The sequence below is a fragment of the Phoca vitulina genome, unplaced genomic scaffold (genome assembly GCF_004348235.1).
Source record: "Phoca vitulina isolate PV1807 unplaced genomic scaffold, GSC_HSeal_1.0 scaffold25, whole genome shotgun sequence".
NCBI lineage: Eukaryota > Metazoa > Chordata > Mammalia > Carnivora > Phocidae > Phoca > Phoca vitulina.
In genome coordinates, this window is record NW_022589728.1 from 17,173,089 (window position 1) to 17,186,230 (window position 13,142).

The window sequence follows — 13,142 nt, forward strand, 5'->3', positions numbered from 1 at the left end:
ACAGTATATGAATTAAAGGAAATTTTCGGAGAAGAGAAAAATATGGGAATTGCATGGTAAAGACAAAAAAGGACAAAGGTAGGTAACAAAAGGAGTAGCTGGTTGGGGCAGTAGCTCAGGAATACTGCACAGGAGGGTTTTGGAGGCAGCTGGTGAGGAGAAGGGTGTTGCAGTTTTGTTTTCAGAGTAATTTACTTAAGTCTATGAAAATGTAGAGTATACGCGGCAAAAAGATTATCGGCATGAGTATGTGACTGTAGGCTCCATGAGCCACTGTAGGCTCCACCCCATAATGGGGACCAGAGTCAGAGATGGGGTGCTGGGCTAAGAAGCAGGAATGAGCCAGGTGAGGCTCATCAACGTTAAAGATTTCTACCTTAACTTCCTGAAGAACTGCATATACACAAGTTGATCTTTATCCTCTTTCTCTTTTTAGATAAAATCTGCATTCTGATTCAAAGATGTATAAAACACTTCCTATGTCAAATAACGTATTTTTTTTAAAAAATCAAATTTATTTTGCTCAATTAACAAAAGTTTTAAATTGGAGGTTGGGAAAGTTTTTCATTTTTAGCTATGGCAGACTTAGTAAGCAAACCTTTTATCTTTTTCTAAAAAGTATTTTTATTTATTTATTTTTGATTGAGAGAAAACAAACATGGGGGAGGGGCAGAGAGAGAAGCAGGCTCCCTGATGAGCAGGGAGCCCAATTCAGGACTCGATCCCAGCACCCTGGGATCATGACCTGAGCTGAAGGCAGTCGCTTAACCACCTGAGCCACCCAGGGACCCCTAAGCAAACCTTTTATATGCTTGTGGGGAAACCCTGGTGCTGGCTGTTCATGAGGAGGAACAAGTCATTTGTTTATCTATTAATTACTTCATACATTTATTAATTCAATAGGTATTTATTGTCTTCCACATGCCAGGTACTAAATCCTTAGGTTAGGAGGGACTGAAGGGTGACTAACATATAGTTCCAGCCTTCAAGAACCTCAGTCTAATGTGAGACAGACATATAAACTGATCAATGTCTTAAATTGAATTTTGTCCTAAAGAAATTTATACGGAGTACAGCTGGGGTACAAAGGAAGGAGAAACTGTTTTAGAGTGGGGGGGATCAGGAACAATGTCAGAGAGAGGATCTTTGAGATGAATCTTCAACACACAGTGGGCATTTTTTAGATGGCTGGGGAATGGGAAGGGGCCCTCTGGGCAGATGAATCCACAGGGAGAGCAAATCTATGGCAGGTATGGCAGGAACAAGGCTGTGCTAATTCACAGAAGGGTTTGAAGCCAGATGACTATTAATAAGGACCTCAAGCCTTTCCTGAGAGGCAGGAAAGTTGCTACGTAGGTTCAAGAGAACATGTATTTCAGAAAGCTCCAACAACAATGTGCAGAGTAGAATAGGAGGCAAGAGTAGAGGCAGGGAGGCTAGTTAGGAGGCTATTGAAGTGTTAAAGGCAGAGATAACAAGATCTTTCTAAAGTCCTACCGTCAAGATAGAGACAAGGAGGAGGTTGTAAGGGATCTTGAAGAGATTCTGGCAGGACTTGGTGACTAACAGAAATGCAGAGGTGGGAGGGAGAGCTCTCAAAATCTCTTCTTTGGTGAGAATAATTCAGTCCCCTTGGTTAGCTCATTTGATCTGTAGAGGTTGTGTTTGTTTTGTTTGCTCTACTCTTAAAAATGACCACCATAGCTTATGAATAAAGAAGAAAACATCACCCTTCATTACTTAGGCTACAAGTCACTTCCTGTGAACTTGTTAGGCAAAACTTTATAAGGAATTTGTTTCCAAGGTAACTAAAAAGGCAGTTCTTGTATTGAATAAGGATGAGGGTGAATATGTGGTCTGCAGGGTGAACTGCATTATCTTCAGGTCTCTGAAGATACATGGATGCACACTTAATTTCTGGGGTTCTCCCACACTCCACCACCCCTCACCCCTATTTTGCTTTGCCTCTGCTTCCCCTAGACCCTGTTTGTCATCATTGGCCTCTTGACTGGCTGTTATTTTTGCTGCTGCCTATGCTGCTGTTGCAACTGCTGCTGTGGACGCTGCCGGCCCAAATCATCGGTGCCAGAAGAGGACTTTTATGTGTCCCCAGAGGATCTTGAGGAGCAGATCAAGACTGACATGGAAAAAGGTGGAGTAAGATGAGAACAGAGCTAGTGGGTGTCCCTTTGCAGGCCTGACCAAGCATGAGATTCCTGACGATGGTTATCACTAAAGTGAGAGAGATCCGACAACCCAATGAGGGGAATCCCAAAGACAGTCATCTTTGGTACCTGTTTTGGAGAGGATGAAAGGACAGTTACCTCTCCCAGCTGCAGAGAAAAGTAGAACCTGACACCATTAAAAAGAAATATGCTGATCACAAAGCAAAGCCAGTACAATTCGTGATCTCATTACAGGAGCATGAGCTCTAGGTTCAGGGAGATTTGGGTGGGAATGCTCAGGCGTACAAGAACCAAGCCTGTTACCTTAGGATCTCTATTTACATAGAAGGTAGTGGACATCACAAAAAGTCAACAACCCTTGACTTTTCTTCTTTCTGATTACTTGATAAATGAGTTTTGGGTAGAACTGGGGAAGGGTGATATTTCTTCCCTGGAAATGTAGCTTCCTTTCAAATCCACACATTCAGAGCTAGCCTCAACCGGCATCAAGAATATTGTGCTATGTAAATGGGACTGTTTGCTTTGCTAAATCACCTCCACATGTTTGTCTGTGTGTATACATGACCATGAAATATTACTTGATTCTTCAAGCTCATTCCACCCAGAAAATGATAAAGAAAAAAGTATAAAGAAAGATGAAACCTCACAGAATTCACAACACCAGGAATACTTCATATGCTCTGGGAAATGCCTTTGTTTAAACAAGCTGGAGTCAAACCTGCCATTGTCCTCTCTGTCTTGCAGCCATAATCCTACTATCATTTTCTCCTTTAGAATGCATCATTATTCTGCCTTACAGACTTCATCACTAAATCACAAAGAACCTTGGACAGCCAAATAAAAGAATTACTTGGTAATTCAGATAGTGGCCCATTGTTGTCAGAATTGCTGAATTTAGGAATGGTACACTTCTCTGGACTGTACTGATTCTTTTGATCACAACAAAATAGAATTTCTATGACATCAAGCAGCAGAGACTATTTAAAGACTTCCACATACCTTTTATTCCCTATCAAATGTGATGCTAAGCAATAGTGTTGTTACCCGCCCTGACTCCAGCTTGAAGGAAGAAATCTTCAATTATATGAATCGTACTTAGTCCAGACAATTTTAGGACCGGGAGTCAGAGAAGACTGAGGGATTTTCCTGCAACCTGTGACCCCTCTCTATGGGGACCACTGCGTGGTCATTCTGGCAAAGAGGGGGGTTACTCTAACAAATTTTTATTACTGTCCCTGTAGACAAATCGTGGGCCCATGGTGAGATATAATTACAATTGCCTTTTGCCTTATCTGGGCTATAAAAGGACAATTAATCTTTTAATGAGGACATATATACCAAAAAGAGCAAGCAAGCAGTACTACTTAAAAATGGGTTAAACAGAAATGGATATGTATGTAAACTCCTCGCCATGGAAGGGCCAGTGACCTTGCATAACTTGCTTAAGAATGATGATCCCAGTACATTAATCCCATCTGCCTTTGCAAGGGAGATAAATTGTTATAAGATCACATTTACTGGCTCTATTGTCTACAGGATCTCCCATAACATCCATCAATCCAGTACAGTATTCAAATACTAACAGAGGATAGGAAGGGACAGTGAGATAGGAAAGTATTGTCATCATTATCCACTGTGTCAACCTTACCTTAACTTTTCCTGTATAGTGCAAAAATCAAAACTAGGTGAATTGAACCTAGATATCCCAAATCTACTGTTTCATACTTCTCTGAAAAGCCTCAAAGTCTTTCCTCTTTTAAATTAGATAAAAGCTCTACCAGGTCATTTCAGCAGACCTCTTTGCAGTTTTTTTTCCTGGAACAGAAATTTATACTCAGTGCCAAATTCCACCCAGGTTTCCTTCCTGCAGGATGGCTGGTGATAAATCTGTGTGCCTCTCACTGTTCTCAGTTCTGACACCCCAGAGTTACCAATTCCATTGCAGAGGTCATATTCTAGACTAAGTAAAGCATGATTTCACTTGAATGTGTTACTAAGAATCCTTAAGCAAAAAGAAAAGTTTTATTCTATGCCCAAATATTTAAAAGCTCTATGCAGAGTTGATTCAAGTTTTATAGGGCTTGACACTTACATAATTTGGGCAGTGCTCTTTAAGAAAAAAAAAGCACAAAGTTACAAATACAAAATTAGGTCTGAAAACAAATATTTATTTGTAATGAGAAAAGGAAATCACAACAAAATGCAAAGATTAAAAACTGAAAACATCATAAATATCAGAAGTCTAGAAAAGTAGCAATGGTTTAATTAACTGCCTGGCACACCTCTGTAATACTTTCCCCCTATGTTTTCTGGATGCACTGTTCTTTGACTGCCTCTTCATTTAACAGTAATTTTGGAATATAATTTTCTATAGGAAGAATAGAAAAATAATTCTGTTTTTCCTCTAGTGTGTTTGATCAAAATTTGTTTTCTCTCATGGCTTTATAACTCATTATTGATAATGTCTAAATTTTTAAGGATAGCTATTAAATTTGAAAGACTAGTCTATTTCATTTGTAAGATTTGGAAGAATTTTTCACAGACCACTTTTTAAGTCTGCGCATTTCCAACTTTGTTGCCCCTACATCATCCAATACTTCCAATATCAGCCCCCTGGGCACAATCATATAGGGTGACATCACCTCTGGCATGGATCTTCATGTCTCCTCAGCAAGTGAACTGGCATAGGGAGCTATTATGCCGGTATGGCTAGCAATAATGAGCTATGCATAGATTCGTTGCAAACCACAAAAACATATGCCACTAAACTCAAATGGGATCTATTTCTCCTTAACTGAATCCCCCAAATATCCATAGCCCCTCTGTTGCCCTTCATCAAGAAGAAAAGTGTGATGGAGGGAAAATCAAAGTGGAAAGAGACACTGTTTTTGCTGATTATAATTAAAATATCTTACTTTTGCAAATCTACAAAAATATAAGCATATTGCTAGGGCCCCAAAAGGCCCTCAGAAAGATCTGCACAGATAGAGGTCCCTGAAGCTTAAATTTCATTAACCTAACAGTAAATTCACCACTGCTCTTCAGTCTAACATTTCATTATGAAAATTTATGCCTTATTTGCTGCTAGGTGCACTAGTTTCAGATTTTTACCCCACTAATTCAGAGACTTAATGTAGTTTACAGATAAAATTAATGTAAGTTAGGGCTCGTAAAGATGAAAAAGAAGATTCCATGTGAAAACTATGCTTTCTGGACTGTGATCCAATAAATGGAATGCGGTCTCTTCTGTTCTACAAAAGAAGGGGACCCACTTAAAGTTGTTTAAGAAAATACACTTGAGGGGTGCCTGGGTGGTTCAGCCGGTTAAGCATCTGACTCTTGGTTTCAGCTCAGGGCATGATCTCAGGGTCCTGAGGGGCTCAGTGGGGAGTCTGCTTGAGATTCTCTCCCTCTCCCTCTGCCCCTCCACCTGCTCATGCACACACACTCTCTCTCTCTAAAATAAATTTTAAGAAAACAGAAAATATACTTGAAAGGGGCTACTAATCATTTAGATATCAAGCTACTCCTGACAAATGATAAGAAGCATATATCAAGATTTGAGTCCATTGGAAGGCACTGGTGAGCCCTGGGGCTTTAAGATTTTTTTTTTCAATGATTCTGAAATTAAATAAAATATGGTAAACATTTTCTCACTTAGGGAATTTTTAATTATCTTACATTGAATCTAATCATACAATCCTAGGATTTTATAGTTGGAAGAGATCTGAGTAGTCAACCCTCACCTCCCCACAAATTTTCTCGCAGACTGCTGCCTAACCTCATTTGAAAGCTGCTAAGGGTGGGGAGATTTGGGACCTTGTATGAAAGTAAGAGATATTCATAAAAATTCAACAACCAAAGAAGGATACAGAGTCAAAAGCAGGTTTACACCAACCTTCTGGTACTAGTTCCCCAAGGATAAAAACACTTCTAAAATTTTTTGTGTAAATATTTATGGGGTTTCATTTTACAAAACCGGTATCATATCTACATATATTTTTTGTTGCTTCTTTGCAGAGCAAAAATTTTGATGAAAAAGGTGTCAAATTTTTAAGTGGATTATGCTTTTAATGTCATGTCTAACAACTTTTAGCCTAACCCTGAGTCATGAAGATTTTCTCCAATGTTTTCTAAAAGTGTTATAGTTTTATGTCTAACATTTAGATCTATGACCCATTTTGAGTTCATTTTTGTTTATGGTGTGAGACTTAGGTCATCTTCTTTTTTGGGGGGAGGCACATGGAGTTTAATTGTTCCAACACCATTTGTTGAAAAGATTATCCTTTCTCCATTGAATTGTCTTTGCTCCTGTCAAAAATCAGTTGGCCATATTTCTATATGTTTATTTATGGACTCTATTCTGTTCCATTGATCTATGTGTCTATCCCCTCACCAATAATACAGCCTTGCTTTCTGCAACTTTAAAGTAGGTCTTAAATTCAGCTAATGTGATTCCTCCAACTTCATTCTTTCTAAAAACTGTTTTGGCGATTCTATTTTCTTTGCCTTTCCATATAAATTTTAATATTAGGTTGTCTAAATCTACAGAAAAATACCAATTTTTAAAATTAGAATTGCATTAAATTTGTATATTAATTTGGGAAAAATTTAAGTCTTTATTACTATGTTGAATCTTTCAATCCCCCAATACAGTATGTGTCTCTACTTATTTAGGTCTCATTTGATTTCTTTTATGAGTGTAGTATAGTTTCAGCATACAGAGATGGTATGTTAAATGAGTACCTAAGTATTTCATTTTGGGGAGAGCTAGTGTAAATGGCACTGGCTTTTAACTTGGGTTTCCAATTGTTCATCACAAGTATTTACAAACATTTTTATGTATTGACTTTATATCCTGTGTTCCTGTTAAGCTCACTTACTAATTTGAATTGTTGTGTGTGAATTCTTTGGGATTTTCTATGATGACAATTATGTTATCTGCAAATAGAAATGGTCTTATTTCTTCCATTCCAATCTGCATGACTTTTATTTCTTTTTTTTTAATTTTATTATATTATGTTAGTCACCATACAATACATCATTAGTTTTTGATGTAGTGATCTTTTTCTTGCTTTATTGCACTGACTAGGATTTCCAACACTTGGTTTATTACTCTGCTGCAACCATCTTCAAATTCTTAGCTTTTGAATCAGCTATACCACATTTTCATTTTGCATTGGGTTTTGTAGTTATGTAGCCAGTACTGCTGAAATATTTCCCTGTATGGACTATAAATCCTTATTTCAAGCTTGATACTCACTGGTAAGGAACAGAACAAAATTCCTCCAGAGCATAATGCCCTGCTTTTAGGGAAGACTGAACTTAACTGAGATGATAAGGTGCAGTGGGGAGAAGTAGGTGGAGCAAGAGTTTTATATTAATTATCAATCTAAACGCTATGCTACAGATTATACTGTGCTTAGAGACTTGGCCAGTATATGAAGATTACAATTGAAAATTTATTTTTCATATGTGAGTATTAATTTTCAAAAAAGTATGGTTAGCATTTATTATATTACTCTGAATTTAATTTCCAGAAATGCCAAGATAAAAAGTATAATAAAACTAATATGAGATTATCCTCTCTCCAGAATAAAAGTTATAGCTGCTTAATACTTATTGCCTCCTATGCCTAACTAGACTAACAAAGAAGAAGAAAGAACAGGAACTAGCTAGAGGAATATATTTCTGATTTGAATTCAGTGACTAAACACCTCAAACTTTGCTTTTAAGGACACATTATAGAACATTGTACAAATCTCTTAATTTATGAAAATCCAAATTTAAAATATCAAACTCTTTTTTAACCAACTGACTTATTAAAAAAAAACATTAGAAATGTTTTCCACCTACCTTGATATATTTAATAATTTTAGTTTTATATCTAAAGCCTATAATTTTTCTTGGATTTTTTTTATTAAGTGCATATTTCAAACATGCCTACTCCTCAACACTGGCTAAAGCCTAAGATAACTTCTGATGCTGTAAAATAGTACCAGTTTCTGTTTGAGAATAGTGGTATAGGGTAGGATTTGGCAGTAGAAAGGAAAGATTGGCTTTAGTATTTGTATCTCTTTCAACTATGTGAAAGGGTATAATTCATATATAATACAATATAATTCATATAATTCAGCTTCTACCCTTAGTTCAGGGGAAAAGTTCAGTGGCATCTTCAATATTCACTGGAAACTACAGAACTTATAAATGGATATCCATTTCTTTCTCAAAATAAAGATATACTCCCAGTGGGATCCTAGGAACACAGGGAAATGCTATTATTCTTATGAATCAATCAGGATCAAATAGAAGAAAGAAAGTGTCTAGGGGAAGACCATCACCCCCTTTTTTTTATCTTGGAAAATTTGAAACTTGAAAGGTAAAGGTAATGGGCACCAGGTGATTTCCCTTCCTTTCAAAGGTTCACAAATTAGAAGTTCCACTTTGTGAATTTTTTAGTGGTATATTTAAAACAATCTCATTTAGACCCCATACTGCTCTGTTGGCTGAAGACCACAACGAAATCAGAATACTACTAGCCAAGAGAACTTTGTAGACCATCTTGAGGTACCCTGTTTCCCGGGACTCTATGTCTACGTGTGTGTGTGTGTGTGTGAGAGAGAGAGAGAGAGAGAGCATAAGCAAGAGCATAAACGAGAACCAGTTATCTCTAAACATCCTGGCAAAACAAACCAAGAATACAACAGCTAACTTCAGGTCTGTTTGTTTGTTTTTTCCAAACTGAAGGCAATGGACTGAAAACTCCCAGTTAAATCCTAAAGATTTTTTGTGCAATCATGATTTCCCCACTTTTTTGGAAGGAGAGGGAATAAGATATCTAAAGAGAAGAATTTAGAGTGTTGACCTTGGATCTAAAAATATGAAATTCAGTGATAGAAAAATCTATTGATTGCTTAACTGCTCTTGATACTCATTGGATAAAACCCAAATAAATTCACAGCCACTGAGTTGAAGAGGCCATATGGCTTGTAATTAGACTCTTGCTCTCAGCCAAGATATTGAGACATTTATTACATTGGCTCTTTAGCATTCATCACACATTGCTGCCCAGGAAAAGGGCACAAGGAAGTGATTAAATTCACCTTCCCTTGTTTCACCAACCCCTACTCAATCTCCTTCCTACCTCCTTCCCCCCAACCAAAAGGAACCCATTTTTAAAATTAATTCATGGAAAAAAATTCTTGCAACTAACTAATCCGAAGTCCTTTGCTTCTTCTTTATATGACTATATCAAGTAAGCTTACCAAGGCTCTGGCCAGGAGACCAGAACGAGTGAGTCTGCTCAGAATGCTACCCCAAAAGCGGCTCAAAGTGGATCCAAGGTCTCTTCAATTTTTGGCTATCAAGGTTCAGTGAGCAAATTTACTGGACAGGTTTATTAAGATAGTTTTTCCACAGCAAACATTTATTGAGCACTTAATATTTGTTAGACACTGCAGTGGGAGCTAGAAAAAAAGAAATACATGGCCCCTGCTATCTTGGATTTTACGATCTAGCAGAGGACATGGGGCGACAAATGTCAAATAATGACACAAAGACCTAGTTAATTTAAAAATATAATAAACATACCAAAGAAGAGGCACAGGGGCTGTGATAATAAACACGAGGGGGCCTGACTTGTGAGATAGTGTAACAAGGAACAGAAGCAAGAGCATAAATAGGAACCGGTTATCTCTGAACACCCTGGCAAAGCAAACCAAGGATGCAGGTAAAGACAGCTTCCCTGAGGAAGTGACATTTAAAGCTGAAGACATAAAGAATGAGGAGTTAAGGGGGAGGAGATTATGGAGATAGAGAACCCTAAAATGGATGAATCTTGATACCAGCAAAACATTTGGCACAATATCTCCCTGCAATGTATGGATAAGATGGCAAATTATGTTCTCATGCCAGACAAAGCAGTTACGGTCATATTGGGCTTTTCTACTGAATAGTTTTATCAAGGAACTGAATGAAGCAGAAGTTGTGCAGAGATCATATTTGCAAATAACCCAAAATGGAATATGTTCAGACAAGGGCTCATACCATCAAAGTAAAATATGATAGAGGAAAAGCAGCTGGAATCCTGGGCAGTTTGTTAAAAAAAAAAAAAAAAAAAAAAAGGCAGGAGCAGTAAGATTTAACTAAATAAAGCGGGAAATGTGAAAGGGTATAATCCAGCTTATATAGCTATATATATACTATATAGCTATAATCCAGCTATAACTCAGGAGGCTCTGAGGAGAAAATTACAAAAAAGTAGAGGAGGTGAAATTTTATTCACCCATAAAAAGTAATGAAATACTGAACCATGCTACAATGTGGATGCACCTGGAAACATTATGCTGAGTGAAAGAAGCCAAATACAAAGGAACAATTATTGCATGATATAATTTATATGAAATAACAAGAACAGATAAATCTATTGAGGCAGAAAGTAGACTGATGTTTGCCAGGGCCTGGGGAAGGGAGGACTAATGGGTCCCTAGTTTCCTTTTGGGAAAATGTTTTGAAACTAGATAAAAGTGGTGAATTATTATAAATTGTTCACTTTAAAATGATTAATTTTATGTGAATCTTACCTCACTTAAAAAATACACATCATAGGGACGCCTGGGTGGCTCAGTCAGTTAAGCGGCTGCCTTCGGCTCAGGTCATGATCCCAGGGTCCTGGGATCGAGTCCCACATCGGGCTCCTTGCTCGGCGGGGAGCCTGCTTCTCCCTCTGCCTGCCTCTCCCCCTGCTTGTGTTCTGTCTCTCTGACAAATAAATAAATAAAATCTTTAAAAAAAAAAAAATACACATCGTAGAGAAGGGTAGACCAAGATTTGACTAGAGAAAGAAACTAAATACCCTTCCTTCAGAAAAGGAGAAGTTTTTTTTGTTCTCCACAAATTCACCCATGGTAGGGAATGGAAAATACCATGGGCCTAAGCAAGGCATCAAATTCATAAAAATGAGGGGAGATAGGAAAGTTGATTATCAGCCTCTTATGCCAGCTACTTTGAGAGCAGATACTGCTAGTGGCCACAACTGAGGGCTTTGGAGTCAAACAATTCTATTTCAAGCCCTAACTCGATAGGTTACTGGTTGAGATTTTGGGGGTAATTCACTTAATTCCTTAATCTGTTATTGCTTTTATTAAATATTAAATACATACAGCTATTATGACTTGACTTTATACTTTTCATAAAAAGAATATTGCCATTACCTTTTCAGTTCCTTGCTGACTTTCCTTCTGCTATCTTAAATCATTTGTAGTCATTTTTTCCCTTCAGTTTTATTGAGATATTTGACATACAGTGCTGTTTAAAGTGTACAGCATAATGACTTGACTTATATATATTTATGAAATGATTGCCACAATATGTTTAGGTAACATCCATCTTCTCATATAGATAAAAAAAAAAAAAAAAAAGGAAAAAAAGGTTTTCCCTGTGATGAGAACTTTTAGGATTTACTCTCTTAGCAACTTTCAAATATACCATACAGCAGTATTAACTATAGTCATAATGTTGTACATTACATCCCCAGAAATTATTTATCTTAAAACTGCAAGTTTGTACCTTTTAACTACTCACACTTCTGGTAACCACAAATCTGATCTCTTTTTCTATAAGCTTTTTTTTAATCCACATATAAGTGAGATCATAGAGTGTCTTTCTCTAGCTTAATTTCACTTAGTTTAATGTACTCAAGTTCCATCCATGTTGTTACAAATGGCAAGATTCTTTCTTTTTTATGGCAGAATAATATTCCATCACATGTTCATGTGTGCAAGCATGCACACATACTTTTTTTTTTTTATCCATTCAAACATTGATAAACACTTAGGTTGTCTCCATCCATGTCCTGGCTATTATAATGTAATCATTTCCTTACTATCCTTTTTAGTATCACAACTATATATATTTACATTCCTAATGAGTACATTGCTTGGTTTTGCATATTTTTGAAATTTAAGTGAATGGACTCCACATTTATCCTCCAACTTGCTTTTTTCACTCAACATCATATTTCTGAGATCCATTCACATTGTGACTGCGTTTCATTCACTTTCACTTCTGTATAATAATCTTCTGTGAGAACATACCACAAATTTATTTATCCATTCTACTGCTGACACATATTTGAGTAGTTTCCACTTTTTTGCCATTACAAACAATGCTGCTATGAATGTTCGTGTACGTGTCTTCTGGTGCGTGAGTGCTAGGAGTGAATACCTTAGTCAAAGCGTTTGTACAAGTATACCTTATTAGATGATGCCACGTTGTTCTGCAAAATTGTTGCACTAATATCCATTCCTACTAACAGTTAATAAGAGTTGCTCCTGTTGCTCCACATCCTTGACATCACCAGGCTAATTGTGTGCCACACTGGTGGGTGGGAAATGGTATACCACTGTGGTTCTAATTTTTGTCTCCTTGATTACTAATAAAGTTGAACATCTTTTTATATGCTTATTATTCATTTGAGCTTCTCCTTCTATGAATTGCCTATTCAAATCTTTTGCAGGTTTTTATTATATCTTTTTCTGATTTTTTAAAAAGATTTTATTTATTTATTTGACACAGAGAGAGAGAGAGAGCACAAGCAGGGGGAGCAGCAGAGGGAGAGGGAGAAGCAGGCTCCCTGATGAGCAGGGAGCCTGATGTGGGGCTCAATGTGGGGCTCGATGCAGGGCTCAATCCCAGGACTCTGGGATCATGACCCAAGCCGAAGGCAGTCGCTTAACCAACTGAGCCACCCAGGTGCCCCTAACTGATTTTTTATATTCGGGTTTAACTCTTCGTTATTTTTTTTTAATTTATTCTCCCAGTTTTTATCTTGGTGCTTTTCACTCTATGGTGTTTTCTGATACACCAAAGTTCTGAGTTTTAATGTAATAAAATGTCAATCATTGCCTTTATGTTCAGTGATTTTTGTGTTTTAAGAAATCTTTCCCTATCCCAAAG

At 37.2% G+C, this 13,142-nt stretch overlaps 1 protein-coding gene across 1 annotated transcript in view; it reads left to right on the plus strand.

The window, feature by feature from the left end:
- DNAJC5B (DnaJ heat shock protein family (Hsp40) member C5 beta) overlaps positions 1-13,142 on the plus strand; it is a 62,184-nt gene that overhangs the window by 40,360 nt on the left and 8,682 nt on the right. The window contains exon 4 of the mRNA XM_032421551.1: positions 1,981-2,152. Within this exon, the coding sequence (XP_032277442.1) occupies positions 1,981-2,152 (172 nt within the window). The remainder of the gene's footprint in view (positions 1-1,980; positions 2,153-13,142) is intronic.